This window comes from Lepidochelys kempii, chromosome 6 (genome assembly GCF_965140285.1).
Source record: "Lepidochelys kempii isolate rLepKem1 chromosome 6, rLepKem1.hap1, whole genome shotgun sequence".
Classification (NCBI taxonomy): Eukaryota; Metazoa; Chordata; order Testudines; family Cheloniidae; genus Lepidochelys; species Lepidochelys kempii.
In genome coordinates, this window is record NC_136385.1 from 120,793,372 (window position 1) to 120,811,821 (window position 18,450).

General features: G+C 36.4%; 1 protein-coding gene across 17 annotated transcripts in view; it reads right to left on the bottom strand.

Annotated features, from left to right (window-relative positions):
• SLC38A6 (solute carrier family 38 member 6) overlaps window positions 1-18,450 on the bottom strand; it is a 54,001-nt gene that overhangs the window by 18,454 nt on the left and 17,097 nt on the right. For all 17 annotated transcript variants that reach the window (XR_012159599.2, XR_012159597.2, XR_012159598.2 and 14 more), the window contains 3 exons: window positions 5,955-6,033; window positions 1,034-1,116; window positions 505-563 (listed from right to left, as the gene is read on the bottom strand). Coding sequence is in view for 14 of the 17 variants with exons in the window: in XM_073349913.2 (XP_073206014.1) it covers window positions 505-563; window positions 1,034-1,116; window positions 5,955-6,033 (221 nt within the window). In the remaining 3 variants the exon portion in view is untranslated. The remainder of the gene's footprint in view (window positions 1-504; window positions 564-1,033; window positions 1,117-5,954; window positions 6,034-18,450) is intronic.

Below are 18,450 nucleotides of genomic sequence, written 5' to 3' on the forward strand. Positions count from 1 at the left end.
CAAAGAAGGTGTTTGATGTATTAATGGAACTTGCCTAAGTTCTAGTTCTCTTGGATTCTTTTTGAGCAGTTTCACTTTGAACTGTCTCGCTTCATTCTACACGTAAATTTAATTTACTTGTAATATGACATTTTCTTCCTGTGCTAGTTACAGTAATAGTTAGAAGCTAAGAAAACAGAATTCCATTCCACAAGTAGGAAAATGAAGCGTACATGCCAGTTTTCACTGCCATGTCAGCAAAACAAAAATATTGTTACATTTACCAGACCAAAATATAATTATTCTAAATCTTTTCACATGTTTTAAAGTTCATACATATTTTCATCTCTCTTCAGCAAAACACACTTATCCTGTCCAAAAAAGTGTATGCCGGGACACAGAGAAAACTCTTAGTTTTACAGAGAACTTTAAAAAAAGAAGAAAAAAAAAGGAAAGACTTATAAAAGCATTTAAACAATAAGAAAAATGTTAGCTAGATAAGCTGAGCACTGATTTTTAACTTACCACAAGAGCAAAGTACACCATAAAGAAAAATGATAAACTACTTGTATAGCCAAGAAAGCCTGTAAAATAACAGTAAAAATAAAAGGCAATTTATAAGAAAATTGATCCTAATGTACAGCTAAAGCTTTACATTTTAGGCATGTTTTCTATTACAGTGCTTGGTATCTGGGGCTTAAGACTCAGAATAACAACATTCCAACTGCCTGTCACAGATCATTTATGTAGTTTTGTAGGGCAGAATTAGAACGGGCTTACCACTAATGGCATGCTGTAAGTAAATGCAGCTCTTTAATGTTCTGCTGTAAAGATTTTATTTTAGTATGGCGTACAAAATACTATTGCAACCCAAGTAATAGGTTAACTAGGCAGGCCTGGAAGGCAGAACATGCTACAATAACTTAAATAGTCCCTACCATTACCAACCCCCTGCCAGCTAAAATAAATAAATAACCCATTAAGGTTTTTAAGTCCTCAGTTGTAATTGCTACTAAAATAGAATAATACTATCTTCTTTCCTTAAATTACTTACCAATTTTTGGAAGAAGTGCAAGAGGAAAAACAATGCAGACTGAAGTAATCAGTAACAGCACTCTGCCGTCAAGATACCATGACCTATTGAAAAACTTAATTATAAATTGCACAAAGTTCAAAGGCCCTAAAATATACATATATTACCTTAGTAAACACTTATCTTGGACAAATAATCCTTAGGATAAAAATATGTTTTTTTAATTCAGTATGGCTAGATCATCATGCTCACTATAAGGATTTGTATTTTAAGCTCACATATATGGCTGTATTGAAACTGAGTTCTCCAACGGTCAGAATACAGGAATGACCAACACTGTTGACAGTTTTCTGGTAGGCAAATACTTGCATTGACATTGGTGGAAGAGGCCTGATTTACACAGCTATGATTACTTCTTAATAACCATGCAGTATGCAAAACCCTGAGCTAAGACAAAGTAGTGGATCCCAGCATTGGGATTTCCAGGACCATGGTTAAATCAACATCTGTACAATATACCAGCTGCAATTTGATTGACTAGAACCACACATCCATAGGACCAAAACAAAAGTGGCCACCTCAGCTTCCCACTCTTTTCCCTATCCTGTTTCTCCCACATGACCTTGGCTCATCTCCACCTCCAAGATTCCCAACACGGACAGCTAACTTACAAACAAGCATACTTCATTAAAAAAAATAAATAATTATAATGATTTTTTAAAGACCCTACTTCTCCCTTCTGCCCAAAGAGTCCCTTCTCCAAAGAACCTGAAGTCTTATGCTCCAATACGTCTGTTAGTCTATAAGGTGCTCCAGGACCTTTTGCTGCTTTTATTAAAAACAGTAACAGAGGGTGCTCCCTGCTAACCTGGTAATAACCACCATATCCTTGACTGATAAATACCTTGCACATCAGCCTTCAGGTTTATTACCTATGAACACCTTGGCCTTTGGCCTCAGAGTTTTGGTAGTCCAGGATATGGTTAGCACTTCATACACAGGTAGTGCCCGCAAGACATCATTTAAAAAAAGCAGATGACCTGAGTTTCATAGAAAAAGTACTGTCACTTATATGGACAACTACCGGTCCTGTTTTTAAAAAAAGTTATGTATAGTGGGATAAAAAAGCCCAGAGCCAACAAGCTTATAGCATTGTTGCCAACTGGAGGTCACACTTCCAAGTCAAGTGACCATTTTGCTATGTATTGAAAATTTCTGTAGAAACAGACTTTTTTTTTTAATATATTGTTGCCTAGATGTGCTACAGCTTCAGGTACTTTCTAATGAAACTTTGCTATTTGCAGCCCTTAGGAGCAGTGTCAGTTAACACCACACAGCCTAGACAACAGCAGAGCTCCAGCAGTAATAGCAGCAGCCATCTTGGCTAAATATAGGGCCAGTTTTCTCACTGTTTACAATTTGTCCCTCATATTTGCTTTAAAATGTTGTATTTACATAGTACTTTATTGAGGTCATTCCCTGAAAGTGTGCCCCCAATATATTTACATGTCATTTTAATTCACAGTTTGTCATAATTTGTTTCCCACAGGGTGGCTGACGAGCTTTAAAATTAATAGAGGGGGTTAAGTAAATGGACCATAAATGCTGCGCTAAGTGAGTGGTAAGCTGAAGTACCTTAGCTGCAGTATATGTGCGGCATTTGTTTTAAGCCACATGACTGTCTAAACCAACAGCTAAACAATCAATAGATTATAGTACTTTTAACCACTGATGAGTTAGGAGGACAAAACTTTTTTGGTTAGCATATACTAATCAATACTATTATGTTTGGAAAATGTGTTCTTGAAAAAACAAATAAGAAACCATATAAAATACCACTACAACATATGAAATACAAATCAGAAAAAAGAAAGTATTACAAAAAGATTCTTAAAGTGTTTTAGTTTGAAATATGGAAGTTATTTTTTATTAAAAATTAACAATGAAATATCAGCGATCAAACCACCCCCCAAGTTTTTCCATAAAGTATTATAGTATAAAAACATTTTCTCTCAAAATGAAAGTTTTTAGATTTCCTATAAAACTGGTTTGAGCTGTAACTTTACTCCTCTATGATAAAAATGTTCCAAGTATGAAATATGAAGTATAAGTTTTTAGCTGTACTGCAAATGTTTTGGCAAGCAGATGTTCTCTTTTTTCCATATTTTAACTAAAAACAGACATTTATAAATTGATTTAATTTCATTCCCAAATAGAATAGGACAAGACCATCATATGTTCTAAATTAGGTTCTTACTCTCAGTCCATATCAGTTATGCAACACACAGGCAAGACAACTTAATTGCATCAATCATAACCTCCTGACAGGGTCATTAAATGTTAACAGAGAGCTCACAAATTACAACATTTTGACGCAGTCTGTGTTTTAAACTACGTTCATGTCATCAAAAAATATATGGAGTTCTTGTTATTCAGAATGATTGAAACATTTCTATTTACAATTAACAAGTGTGTATACTGTACTTTTTTAAAAAATATACAAAATAGGCATTAAGGCACATTGCAAACTATGGTCCTAAGCCTGGAAACACTTACACATGTGCTTAACTTCCTCAACAGAAAAATTTACATGCATACACATACTCTAAATACATTTCACACATACATATTTAGATCCTATACATGCATATAAAACTAATTTTTCACAGATAGTGATGTTTCAAGTGTGTGAATTTGCTAAACTAACTGAAGTACAAGACAAACCATGCACCAAAATGAAAGCATATCAGATGCCATATTGACTTAACAGAAACAAAACTGTCATGTAACCACATCTGGAAACAAATTTCCTACTATAATTAGTTAAATCAACCACCCAATATTCATGTCCCTTGCATATTTAAAGACTACCTTTAGGTTTGATACTCAATTACATATTTTGGGTGCTTGATTATTTCCTACAATTTTACAAACTAACTACCAAAGAGGTATACATTCAGGTTTCAACAAATGGACCAAAGAAAATAAAAATATTAAAGGTTCTGCTCCAACATGACAATTCAGGCTGCTGTGTGAAGTTTTTTGTTTTTTTTTTTTTAACAAAAGTTAAAAGTTATAGATGAAGCAAACAGGCTTTGGACATGCAGAAAAAAAACAAGGAAAAAAATCATAGTTCAGTGTATGCACTTTGATTGTGGCTTAATCAGTAATTTCAAAATACGCTTTTTAGATGGAACAGATTATGGGAATTCGATCATGCCCACAGAAGTCAGTGGAAAGATTCCCATTGACTTCAAATGGAAATGGATCAGACCAAAGGAACCCTCAGTGTGTTTCAGGTAAGATACATATTCTGGTAGCCTTCTCATTTTGAGCATATGAATTATTTACACGACAACCAGCAAAGTTTGGTGGAGTCTGTACCAGACAGAAATTTTGGCACATTAAGAAATACAACTCTTTCTTCTAGACTGTAAGGTCTTCAGACAGGGACTGTGTCACTATATATGCTTGTAAAGTGCCTAGCGGAATGGGACCACATTCCTGATTGGGGCCTCTAGAGTCTACTGTTATATGAATGCCAATAATTATGACACGATAATTAAAAGTTACTACGAACCTTATTACAAATTTTTGTTGGAATCAACTCTGCAGGAACACAACCATTATTTAAAAGTAAAATAAAAGTAAAAATATCAGACAGCAAAAATAAAGAATTTTTTCCACAATACTTACCCAATCAATTCAATATGCTTAATGTCACAGTGCTCAGAGAGAGCTTAAAATATCAGGTTGAAGGTGGAAGATGACATTAGTTACAATGTTAAAGACAACAATTACATCTTTTTTTCAAGCTTATGGCAATATTTTCCAAATTAAAAGCAAACACAAAACACTACCATTTATACAGAGCTTTAATAGGTTAATGACCTCTATTATTTTGAAAAAAATTAAGACGATCACAGACTGCTTTTTCCCTAAGTGACAGTTTTTAATTATAACCAACATAAAAGTATCAAACTGAAAGATGTAAATAAAGCAAAAATTTTTTTTTTTTAAAGTAAGTACTACAACATTTATGTACTGTGTCTGTATCACTGGCATACACAGTGTCTCTCTGTTAGAGTTTGTATACTGAGCTTCAGCCCAGAGAAAAATGTTATAACGGAGTGAAAAAAATCTCCGAAAATAAGAGTTTGCAAAACAGCCATAACACAACCTAAAACATATTGACATGAATGGTGACAGCACTGTAACAACCAAAATAAGATATTCTAATGCTGAAGCTGGAACGTTTTTCTTAGGAGAGCCAGTTTTCTTGTGATGGATCTGATTCAGATCTAAAGTACATTGCCTGCTATATACAACTATATAGTTGTTTTTCCAAAGCATAAGTTCTTTAATGGAAGCCAAGTTGGGGAATTATAAACCATGTTTGAAAACTTGGCATGTTTCTCAAGACAAGTCCAATTATTGAAGCAAGACAACAAATATTTAAATTTGAATGCCTGGTGGGTTTTGTATTGCGGTTTAACAATATGCAAAGTGATAACATGACAGAAGTTTAAACGTTTTGGTTTTTTCTGCCTTCTCCTTTCAAGCTCAGTTCTCACAAGATTCTTGCTCCCTAATATAGAAAAAGATTTTTTTTGGATGGAGTTTTGACTTCAAAGGCTGCAAAATCAAGCTCAGAAATTACAGGCTTAATTTCCTAGTTGGGAATAACTTCACTAAAATCTATGGAGTTAAAGCAATGTGAAATTTATGAGGGAAGAGAATCAGGCTCTATTTTCGTATGTGGATGAAGAACTCAAACATGCCAACAGTATTCTGTGTTCCAGGAACTCCTGTAAATCACTAATTTTTTTAGCATGTGAAATCAAAGGGAAATGTTGGTATCCATACTTTGAAACAGAGCTGAACTGCTTCTACAGGACTTGCTTTCTTCCATTATATAATGTTTGAAACATTTTTCTCTTACCCGCTGTCATTTCCACTTATGAATCCTGCAATTGCACCAGGCAGTTCAGATTTAACAATTAAAAGATAAGATGACATAGCTGTGAATAGAAATGAAACAGATTTAGTATTGGAATACTAGCATCTCTGGTAATTACAATTAGCATGGCTTGACCGAAGTGGTTGGAACGTAACATCCCAGCTAGTTATTGGACTCAGTGGCACCATAGTCAAAATTAATGCTTTTTTTCATATACTTCCATTAGAAATATCTACAAATCCACATGCATTACACCCATTAACTAAAGCAGCAAAGAGATTACTACCACATGAGAATCTTGAAATAAGGAACATTTTCTAGGATACTACAGAAAGGTAGTTTGAAACAAATTGGAGAAAAACCCATACAAGTTGGAAAAAAAGGAACTTCTTGCTAAGCTTTCTTCCTTAAACTTGATCTACTAGCGGTAGCCTGGCTGCAGCATGGTCTCTTCCCCCTTCTTTTATAAGTTAAAAAATATCTGTGGGGTACTAAATTATGAGAACAAATCATGAGAATTATTTATATTTAGAAAATATTTTAAATGATGTGCTTTGATTTTTTTTTTAAATCAGTCAGTACACTAATATCTAATACACATTGCAACAATTTAGGTAACTACAGGATTGATATATTTTTACAATACAAAATTACTAATATTTTTGGTAATGAATTACAACAATGTAGTCAACTAGGACTTCAAAAGTTGTCCCTGTCCTGCATACCATGGCCACTAGGAACGTCATGGGAACAACAGAGACAGAACTCTGTTCCTCCTGCTTAAAAAGCACAGGACACTTTAGAGTCAAAGAAGAATCTCCATTAATTGTCAGCAGCATAGGAACTATGATACACAATTAAGCATTTACGATTCCGTTTAGATGAGGGCAATGATATAGATAAACATACAGTTAATCGTTACTCTCTGTAAAAAGACCTTGGGGGTAAACAAGAACTCTTACAACTTTCTTCACTATTACTCATTAATATATTACCTCATCTACAACCCATTAGCCTCTAGAAGAGGCTAATTCTCATGTTACTGTGTCTTCACTGTCTGTAAAGGTTTACATAGAATTCCAAGACCAACAGAAAATTACTCAGTGATTTGTTCAGTTTTACAGTAGCTTTAAGACACACCTAAAACTACCATGAAGGTAACCCCTCCACCCTTCAGAACTGAATGATTTTAGAAATTTCCTAAAAAAGCTTTAAATATTTTTAAAATCTGAAAAACATTTTTTGTATTTAATAAGATTAAAGTTTTAGTCCAGTAAACTCAGTTATTTGGGGTTTTTTTAATCAACTTAAGTTGAAACCAAATACAGCACATTTCTGAAAGCTGATTTTAAGATTAGACACAATAAAAAAATTAAATAGACTGTTACAATCTTTAAAAGTTAGTAATCACAGAAGCTGCAGCATCTGATGAAGTGAGCTGTAGCTCACGAAAGCTCATGCTCAAATAAATTGGTTAGTCTCTAAGGTGCCACAAGTACTCCTTTTCTTTTTGCGAATACAGACTAACACGGCTGTTCCTCTGAAGCACTGAAACAGTTAATGGTAAATTCTGAAGAGAAGGAATGTGGTCTCTGTAAAGAAAGTGAAATGTATTAATACAAAGTGACATGTACCTACAGCAAGGTTAAATTAAAAACAGTTGCTAGGTCACTAAATAAGGAAATATTCACTTCTTTGTATTAAAAAACTCAGATTTTTCCAATCTAGAACTGTTTTTCCCTGTTGACACACAGCTGTTGATAAGGCCTGGTGAGAAATTGTATGTGGTGTCACCAATTTGATTCTTTTACTATGGAAATTAGATGGTATGTGCTATATAAGAATATGTATAAATTTTAAAAATATCAGTATTACAATAGGAAGAAGACAAAGAACTGAATTTTCTGATGCTAACGTATAGATACATTCATACATTATCCCCCCAAAAGGCAGATTTTAAAAACTACTGAAGTCGAGAAACAGTAACTTTCTTTAAATTTCAGAGTAGCAGCCGTGTTAGTCTGTATTCGCAAAAAGAAAAGGAGGACAGTTTCCACGATATGCATCTGAGGAAGTGAGCTGTAGCTCACGAAAGCTTATGCTCTAATAAATCGGTTAGTCTCTAAGGTGCCACAAGTCCTCCTTTTCTTTCTTTAAATTACAATTCATCATTAACAGTGCCATCAGTCTCTCTCTTACTTGTACTATACAATTCATTCTATGTACGCAGGTCTGAAGTTTCAGACATTTATCTCCTTCAGAAAGATTTTTTTAAAATCATAATTTCTATTGCAACTTAAACTGTAGAAAGCTTCAGATTAACGTCAAGTTTAGATTTCCTGCTAACACATGTCACTCTTCCCATACATTTCTATCAGCCTCTGGCTAACCATTTAATTGCTTATCCTTTGTTGTGTGCTTATCGCTTATCCTTTGTTGTATGCTTACTGTTTGTTTTTCAAATTGGAGTCCTATTTCATTGAATTTCACTCCCAAGAAGGGAGCTAAATCGTGCAACAAGAAACTTGCACGTGTTAAACATTTGTATGCATCTTTCTTACTTTCTGTACATATACTAATACATATACTAATAAATAATCTAACAAACTACTTCAGTTTTCTTGTCCAATTTATGTTCTTTTCCTTTTTTCTTTTCTCTAGGATATGAAGAAAATCAATGCTGAATGTACTGAGTATATTTATACCCTGAAGCTTACGTAAGATATGAATCTCTCTTTTGACAACTCATGAGTAAACAGCACTAAACAGGATACCATGCTCTGTTCATTGTTTAAGAGGATAACTCCAGCTTCTTTTTCATATCAACAAATACAGTTACATATTTCACAGGAAGAATAGCACTTTGGTAGGTTGAGAAAACCCCAAAGTTTTAAATTAATCGATCGATCAAATATTTTTATTTAAATTAAATACAGGTGTTGTTTTTTTTTTTTAAATGAACACACTTTAAATTTGAAATTGAAAACCTAAATGTTAAGGCCTACATGTATTATAATCTATTAAAATCATGTAAATTAAATACCAAAAATAATATTACACAGTACATGTATTCTGCCAAGCTTTAAAGAAAGTCAAACCACTGAACTGCTGGAAATCACTGGCTAGGCATCTGGAACCCGTGTTTACTGAAATGCTAAACCAGCTTTTGACAGCAGTAGCTTCTTCATTTCAATTTATTCAACTAGTTAGGTTCAATGACTAGTTCATTCAAAGTTATGAAATCAACTGGGAACTGAAAAAAGCAGGAAAGCTTGTTTTCCTCTTCCAACCTATGAATAATAATTAGGTGTAAGAGGTTGAGATCTAATAGTTCTAAAATCTTGACAGATAGAGTGACCAGAAACAATTAATTTGATTCACTAACTACAGATGATACTTCATTAAATCAGTTTTAAATGCAAAACACGTTTTGATAAACTTTGATAAGAAAAATGTGTGTGTTCACTACTTTTAAGGGAGTCATATATAATAAAAAAATCAAATGCTGGTTTTGTACATTTAATTTTGAGTTCAAACAGTGCTTCACACAAATCACAAATAAAAAATTAATCTAGTAAATAAGAAATGCATCATTTACCATAACAAAACTGTAAAAGTTAAGAATTTGAATAAATATAAATGAAGCTATATAATTGCTTAAATAAATATGTATAGTGTATCCTGATCAGCAAAAATGCACACCAAATTTAGTGTAGAGGCTCTATTTAGTTGCAAATCAACATATTTAACGGTTACCAACTAGTCAGAATCAACCTTTCTTTAGGAAAATAAAAAGTACAAATCCAAAACATAATTAAAACTGATGATTAAAGTCAGCAAAAAGGAAAACTTGTTTTAAATTGGGATTAACAGTCATTTAAATCACTTTGATTTAATACACCCTGCTTTAATATCTTAAACAATATTGAAAAAAATAAAGAAACTAATCATGGATCCTTTGGAAAAAAACTACAAAAAGGTTAATTAAAGAAATCAGTTTGTTGAAACTAAAGAAGGAAAGCTTTCCACTGAGATGGGATGTAGCAGTTAAAAAAAAAAAAGTCTAACAACAATTATTTTCTAGTAAGAAGAAAAAAATAACTACAGTGTCCACTAGTTTTGTCCAGTGTCTACTAATAGAAGTAGGAGAAAAGGATAGAATCAAAACAGGTATCTTTGGCTACAAAGGAATGATTTTGTGAGATTTCAAAAATGGCAGACGCAGACATAAAAACTTCAAGTTATACTGTAAAACTTAAATGCTACCTACACTGGAGAGGACTTAGTGTATAAGGTCATCTCTCATAAGGGGAACAGATGAGTTGGTCATGAAGCTGAGCTGTTCGACGGCAATTGCAAAAGAATACGTCATAATCTCTGATCTGCACCAATAGTAAGGAATTAACATTTTGTGTCATTTGGTTGAGTATTAAAACAGACACTTAAGGGGTCTAAAGAATTATCTATCACATACAAACAGTTACATTAAAAGAACATTAAGGTTGCAAAGTCAAGCACTCAAAAAATTAGTAAGTGCCAGAAGTAAGGCTGCCTGTGCAATCTGAGTTCAGCCCTCTTACGTATATATATGTATTAGGACAGTCTTGGCCAGTATCATGTAGGAAATGCGTGGCAGAGCCAAGGAGAGAATTCAACTCTCCTCAGTCCCAGTCTAGTGCCTTAAATATAAAAGAATGTCTGTTCTCTTCTTGCATACCCTCTGCTTCATTCGCTGTCCATCTTGTGCACTGAATGATGCCGAGGTCCTATGGAATAAATGGTACGTGACGACGTAACTAGAGACTGTAACATAATGCCGATGCACAAAGAGGCTGAAATACAGTTGCAGCGGCAACCTTAATTTGGGCATTTCCTATTGCTTGATTTAGCAACTTTAATGATCCTTTAATTTAACTTTTTGTACATAATTACTACTAGGAACTGGCTGATCAAAAAGAATTAACCAGAGTTGAACTTTATACCAACAACTCGACTTATGGAAATTTTGTAATTCAACATTCCATCAGGGAGAAAAACAACAATTCTCACCACCTTAAAGTTATCAGCCAATAGATTCACCACTGTCCTAAGAGCAACAAGTGATCACACTTATTGATATACAGAACTTATTAGCACATTGTGAAATGCTGATGTTGGCTGGCTAGTTTGCAGGATAGGATTTATAATGTATAACGTTAAGCTACTTTACACCAAGAGTTCATCATTATGTAGCTGGGGGCATCACAACAGGTTAATACTAACTAGAAACACATATGTAATAAATGCATTAGTCAGCATTTCTATACTGTGCATTTATACTGTTTGGCACTCACCATATGAGCCCAGATTCGAAAAACCATGGGGGGGGAAGGGGTGGGAAGAGAAGAGAAAAATTGAGAAAAGTCCAATAAACGCACCACCAATCCTCTCAGGTAGTCCAACCTTAAACCACCTAAATGGCTTTGCTTTTTGGTTCCCATAATACTAACTTCAGTTTCTTTTCATCATCCTATCCACAAACAAGGGATTTGCTGCCAAAGTTTAAAGTAGTGACTTGGGAGGATGTATATTCATATCCAAAGGGAACTGTTGACATGATTGTTCCTTCCTAATACTTGGGTTGGTGATATACCCTTTAAAAAAAATCTCATGGTTGGAAAGAATGAACCTTATTCCCTCTGGCTACTTGTTCTCAATCAACTAGTTCAGTTTGTTATGTTATTACTAATACCTTGCATCTTTATAATGCCTCATGCAAAAAATCCCAAAGCACTTTATAAACTTTATACACAGGAGAGGAGTGAGGTGAGGAAGGGAAACAGACTTTGTAAAAACCCCTCTGTCCAGACACTAATCTCTTGGACAGAAGAGACGAGAGAACTGTGAAGAGGGAGATGGGGGACAGTAAGACAGCAGAGCAGTCTTGTCTTGTGGAACTGGGCAAATACCAGATCAATAAGGTGTCTCCTCACAGATTCCAGGCAGCACAGAAGATGGAAAGAAAAGTAACAATTGTATTCCCTTGCTAGAGAGAATCTGACCAATAAAGTTCTGTTCATTTCAAAACACTGAGAAGAAAGGTTAAAAACTAAAATAAGGGCGGGGGTAAACCTAGTTAAAAGTTACACCAGGCTAAAAAACAAAAAAACAACCACCCTATCACTGAGAAACTGAGCTGGACTGCTCAGATAAAATTGGATCTTTCATAGAAACTAATGAGACAACAGATATTTGAACTTTTACATTTCCCTCTGTAGATAAAATGACCTTCTTAGCAATAGTCTGTTCTGACCCAATGGATGCAAGAGAAAGTGTCCATCTAAATAGTGAGATGTCAGGAGATGAGAGTTGTGAATGCAAGTGAAACTGGAGAGTGGAATGCTGAATTTTTAGTAGGCAATTCTGTTTCATGGGGATTTGGAGTGGGGCTGAGGGAGAGGAACATTACCATATCTCCATGGGTGGCACATCCAATAGGCTGGGGAAAGCTGTGCCTCCCCAAACAACCCCGTGTGGCCCAGCCTACGCTCTTCCCCAAAGCCACCTCCTGCTCACCCTTCCCCCTTGGTCCCAGCTCAGGTGGCAGGCTGCTCCTCTTCAGTGCTGCTGGGGCTTGGGCGGCCAAGACTTGGGGTGGCTGGGGCCGCCCTGTGCTCGGGGGCCAGGGAGGGCAGCGGGGCTGGCCTCCCCCAGCTGGCAGTTCACCTGCTCCCATGAGTATCTCCATCTACCCATCTGAAAATCAAAATACTATAACCAAACTGCGAAGAGAAGAGGAGCAGAAGAAACAAAGTGTGAATGCTACCAAAAATCCATGAGCTACTTTGCCCCTCATGCTGCATGAGGCTTCTGTTTATCTTCAGTGGGGTAGCAGTGTTAGTCTGGAGCTGTAAAAGCGGCAAAAAGTCCTGTGGTACCTTGTAGACTAACAGACGTATTGGAGCATGAGCTTTTGTGGGTGAATACCCACTTCGTTGGATCAAAAGCTCATGCTCCAATACGTCTGTTAGTCTACAAGATGCCACAGAACTCTTTGCCGCTCTTCTGTTTATGTCAGTTTCTAAGGCAGGGGTTCTCAAAATGGGGGTTGTGACCCCTCAGGGGTTGCGAGGGTATTACATGGGGGTCACGACCTGTCAGCTTCCACCCCAAGCCCGGCTTTGCCTCCAACATTTATAACAGTGTTTAATGTAAAAAATTCTGTTTTTAATTGGGGGGTGGGGTGGGGGGTGGTCACACTCAGGGGCTTGCTGTGTGAAAGCAGTCATCAATACAAAAGTTTGAGAACCACTCTAAAGGCATCCATCCCATGCATTAGGTATGTATAAAAATATTACACAATCAAAACAAAGTCTTGAAGGCTCTCCCACTCAATATTTATGAAAAGAATATATTTCCTTTAGCAGAAATCTACAAAAATCACTGGAGCTGCATGTATTTAGTTTAAAACAGTACTAAAAAAACAAAACAAAACACACCACCACCACAGATTTAGTACTTGTCTGAATGGGAAAGGTATACTGGTAGAAGGCAGGATGAATATAATCTGCTATAAATTATACCAACAGAACTTCCTGTGTGGACTCTTTTATTCTGGCATGAGAGTCTTTTTCCGGTTTAGTTTATGTCACTTTGGAAGGGATTTTAATAAAGCTGAAAACAGCCACTCTGATTCTGGAATAAGAGCATCCACATATGGGAGTTATACTGGTGTAACTATGGTGGTTTAACTACAAATAGACCAATCTAACAGGAAAAATGTCTCATGTAGAAAGCTCTAAATGTATTAAATCTGCAAATAAATATAAGAATTATTTTCTTAAAAGTCTTAATTTTTTCACTGTGTCAAAAATCCCCCAATTACGTTCACTACATTATGAAAATACAGCATAATTGTTCTTACTGGCCATCAATTGTTAATTTAGTATGGCAATTGATAAACCTGCCCTTATTTAAAGAAGCTCTACACTGGAAATCCTCAGTTTAAAAAAATAAGGCTAATTAGCTTTCAGGTCAAACACAAATGGCAGCATGCATTCTAGTTTGCTTAAAAACAGGATTTGATTTTCTGTATTTGGAGGAAGGTCAGTAACTTCTTAAAGGATTAACCAATCCAGTCTTTAGCAAAGAGATGCACTAGGTCTGCCCTTCCACTCTATGGGGGTGTTAATTTATTCAAATAGGTTGGTTGAATATGTTCTCTGATGGGAGAGACAAGGATGCAATCCCTGATTTTCTCACTATATTTGCCATATTTAAATTCCTCCAGATTAGCACTTTTTAAACAAGACAAAATTCTATTTACAATACATTTTTAATTAAATGACAAATGAACTCTGAGCAGAATAAAAGGTAAGTTGCAAAGCAGAAAAATATGACTATCTTGATCATAGAAAACAACTGAAGTTTGAGTATTTTAATTTCATGGTGTAAAATATGCCACTTGAGCTTTGGCAGAAGCAAGATAATGCTGTAGTTTTATATATAAGTTATGTAAATTGCACTGTGTACAAATTCATCACTGGAGCTATAAGTATGTTTAACCAAGCTTATGCATGTTATAAATTCCTTCTTCCCTAATTTAGGCTCCCTCTAATTCTCCCACTGTCTTAACTGTAATAAATGTAAATCCAAGTAAAATCTAAAAAAGGCCCTCTCTTCAGCATAACCAGCTTAAGACTGCTAATTAGCAGCACTTAAAAAATACAAACAAAAACCCAACATCACAACTTCATGTTAGTGCTATGCTCTGACTGGCCAGCAGATGGCGTTGAGAGAGCATTGTTGGAAAAGCACATTACCCACACCTCTACAAAACCCCCCAAAAAGTCTCTTATGCAGACCCTTTCCTAGATTTAGCTCTTTTTATACTTAAGAAAAGTCTGCCAAAAATTGACTATTTTAATCACAAAAAATCTCCTAAACAAAAAATAAGAAATCAAAATGTTAATATTCAGTAATGTATTCAACATCATTTACTGAAATTTGCTACAGTTTAGTCGACTGCCTTCATGTGTTGTTCATTTTGTTGATCATATTAACAGACTGTAAAATGTAACTCACAAGAGAATAAAATGTCTGCGGTATCTGTAGAACGTCTGTTTAAAATGCATAGTATGCAAGCAAACAGCATAGCTCAAGATAGAGCTAGGCTTGCAGGATGCAAAACCACCACCATTGCTTCAGTTTCCTTTCCCGATACCCTTTGGTGTTCATCAATTTGTTTTTGCTTTTAGTTTAGAATCTGACTGGAAACAGTTTTTGATGTTTTCAAAGAGGAAATAATTTTGCACCTTTTGAGAGCCAGTTGACTGCAGGTAAATAATTTAACTTGTAGAAGGCACAACTGGAAACCATTATAAACTAACTAATCTTCTTGAGCACTAGAATTTGCTAAATCCTTGTAAAATGAAATTTTGCTTTCACATATGTTTGATTTGGGAAACTCAATTCCATGGAGCTGCAAATACTGATCATTTGGACACAACAAACAAAAAGCAGGCAAACTGATCTTTAACAAAAGAATTCCACTGTACACCTCAGACTGTTGTTGCAAAAGATCCCTGCGGAGATCATCTGTGTTCAACTGCAGTATTTAATTCCAGCTGCTACTGCATATAGTATCATTTAATTAATGTTCTCAAAATTTCCAATTTGTTTCTATCTATCAAAACTTCCAGGTTCCATGTGATCAGTCATACCTCCCTAAAGCAATGATCTTCTGCTAGTGCCAGTCTTTAGCCTGGAGAAATATGCTGTAAAACTCCGCCCACATAATTCCTGCTTTAGACCTCAATGCTGAAGATGTGTTAGTGTTGGCAACAGATTGTGAAATGCTGTTGCGCAATACTTTATGATGTGTCTCTCCATTTTCCACAAATCTTGCTAAAATACTTCATTCTCCAACTTCATTCATTATATATGCTGTTATATCCCTACTGACACACACACTTTATTGCTGGAGAGGACAATTAATCGGAGGGTATTTTTTAAATGGGAAATCTTTGAGAGCTTTTCCTTGGGGAAGAATTCCTTCTCATTGTCCTGCCCCCTTCCATGGAGTAGCAGCCCAAAACCTGGCAGATCCTTCAGGATCTAGGGAAACCCACAGGATGCAGAACCCTGGCTCTGGCCCACTGCACCCCGCTCACTGCTACACAGACACACAACTCCATTGGAGCTTCAATAGCAGGGGCTCCCTCTAGATTCAGTTACTTCTGGAGAGGATTATGTAACAGAATAGATAAACATTGATGGGGTTTTTTAAATTAAAAAATTGATGTTTTAAAATGTCAAATCTGATTTTAAATTAAAATAAATTTTTCTTTTAAAAATTAAACTCATTTAAAATGACAACCTTACTATACTCTATTAAAATCATTTAAATTAAATAAAAAACATTCAAACAGTACATCTTTGCTCCTGAAGTTTCAAAGAAAGTCATACCACTGACTCTCTTTGAACAGTCACTGAATAAGCACTGGAACCAGAGTTTGTTGAAGGGCTAAATCAGCTTTTGACAGTAGTAGCCTCTTCTGCAGGTGCAGAGAGAATATTTTCTTCTTTTCAGTTTATTCCACATCCCACTAGTTCAGTTCAACAACTAGTTCATTCAAAGTTTGAGAAACCTGTTGGGAGCTGAAAAAGCAGGAATGTTTATTTTCCTCTTCCAATCTAAGACTAAAAACAAGGTGTGATAGGAGGAGATCTGACAGTTCTAAAATCTTGAAGGTCATGGTGACTAGAAACCATCAGTTGACTTCATTAACTACAGATAATACTTCCTTTGTTTAATAAATCATTTTTATATGTAAAACATAGTTTGATTAACTTTTTTCCGTATGTGGCCAGCACATTTAATGTAATTGTATTTAACTAACAAAAACATTTTAAAAATGATGATTTTGCAGATTTTTAATTGAATTTCAATTTCCATCCAAATGCAGCTTGACACAAATCGTAAGTAAAAATATTAATCATCTAGAGAATAAGAAATGCATCTCAATATAATAAAAGTAGTAAAAATCAAGAATTGGAATAAATATATAATTGCTTAAATAATGGGTATTAGTATGGTTAGCAAAAAAAGGACCAAATCATACCGTAGCAGGGCTACTCACCTCCTGACTGTCCCCTCATGGCCAGGAGTAGCTCTGTGGCACCCTGCCTCAGTATCCCCTCTTGGGTAACTGAAGGACTCCATACAGTCTCATCCTCTAATCCATCAACATGGTTTATTATCATGAACTGTTTTGAACTATGTTCTGGTAAAGTCCCAACACATATTCCATTTATCACCCAAGTGCAAACACCCAACACATCTTTGGCCCTCAATGCCACATATACCACACACTGGCACCTTCAACCATGGCCTCTTTGCCAGTCCTCTTCGGTCCCTCTGCCAGGACAGCCACCCCAGACCTTCCAACTGGAGTGCAACCCTGCTCTTCCCAGGGGATTCATCCACATGTTGGGAAATCATTCTTGCCAGAGGAGCATCTCTTAACTCCCTCTGGCCCTCTCACTGTTCTCTAAGGTTCAGCCTTTCAGTGCTGAGACATCAGTCTTGGCTCCAGCTTGGAAACAGCAGGCACCTGTTGCCTTCAGCCCTGGCTGGAGGAGAAACCCCTCTTGCTGCTCTCCTTGCCTTCAGCCTTCTCCCAGGAACCAGTCAGTCAGTCTCCTAGCTCTGGAAGCTCTCATCCGCCCCTCTCCCAACTGACTCATGTCTGTGTTCTAAGGTTACCTTCATTCATTGGCGCTCTCTCTTCTCTAGAGCTCATATAACCTCTTTTAAGCCCCACTGAAGTGAGCTGAGGCAGCACAGGTACTGTCCCTGCTCCTCTTAAAAGGCCAGTGTCACCCTGTGACACATACTAACCAATGAGAATGAACCATCTTTTTCAAAAAAACTAAAAAGTATAAATGCAGAACAAGATTAAAATCAATTATGTAAATCAAGATTTCCTGCTTGCTGATTTAAATCAAGATCAGTGATTTAAATCAATCCACCCTCTTACGTAAATAAGTGAATACAGCCTGGTGCTGTGGTAACCAAGAATCTTCCTTAGGACAAAATGCTTTTCCCCCCCTCCTCTCACACATGCAGACTCAGAACTGCATGGAGAGCCCTTCAGCTGGGATGTGTGTAGATGGAATAGACAACAGACCTCCTCCCCCCTTTCAGCATGGCAGGCCTGAAACGTACACCTAGAGCAGAGGTGGGCAAACTATAGCCCACGGGCCACATCCGGCCCGTGGGACCCTCAGGCCTGGCCCCTGAGCTCCTGGCCCGGGAGACTAGTCCCCGGCCCCTCCCCCGCTGTTCCCCCTCCCATGCAGCCTCAGCTCACTGGGCTGCCAGTGCCGTGCTCTGGGCAGGGGGGCTGCGAGCTCCTGGGGCAGCGCAGCTGCAGAGCCCGGCCTGACCCGGTGCTCTGTGCTGCGCAGAGGCACGGCTGTAGCACTGCCAGCCACC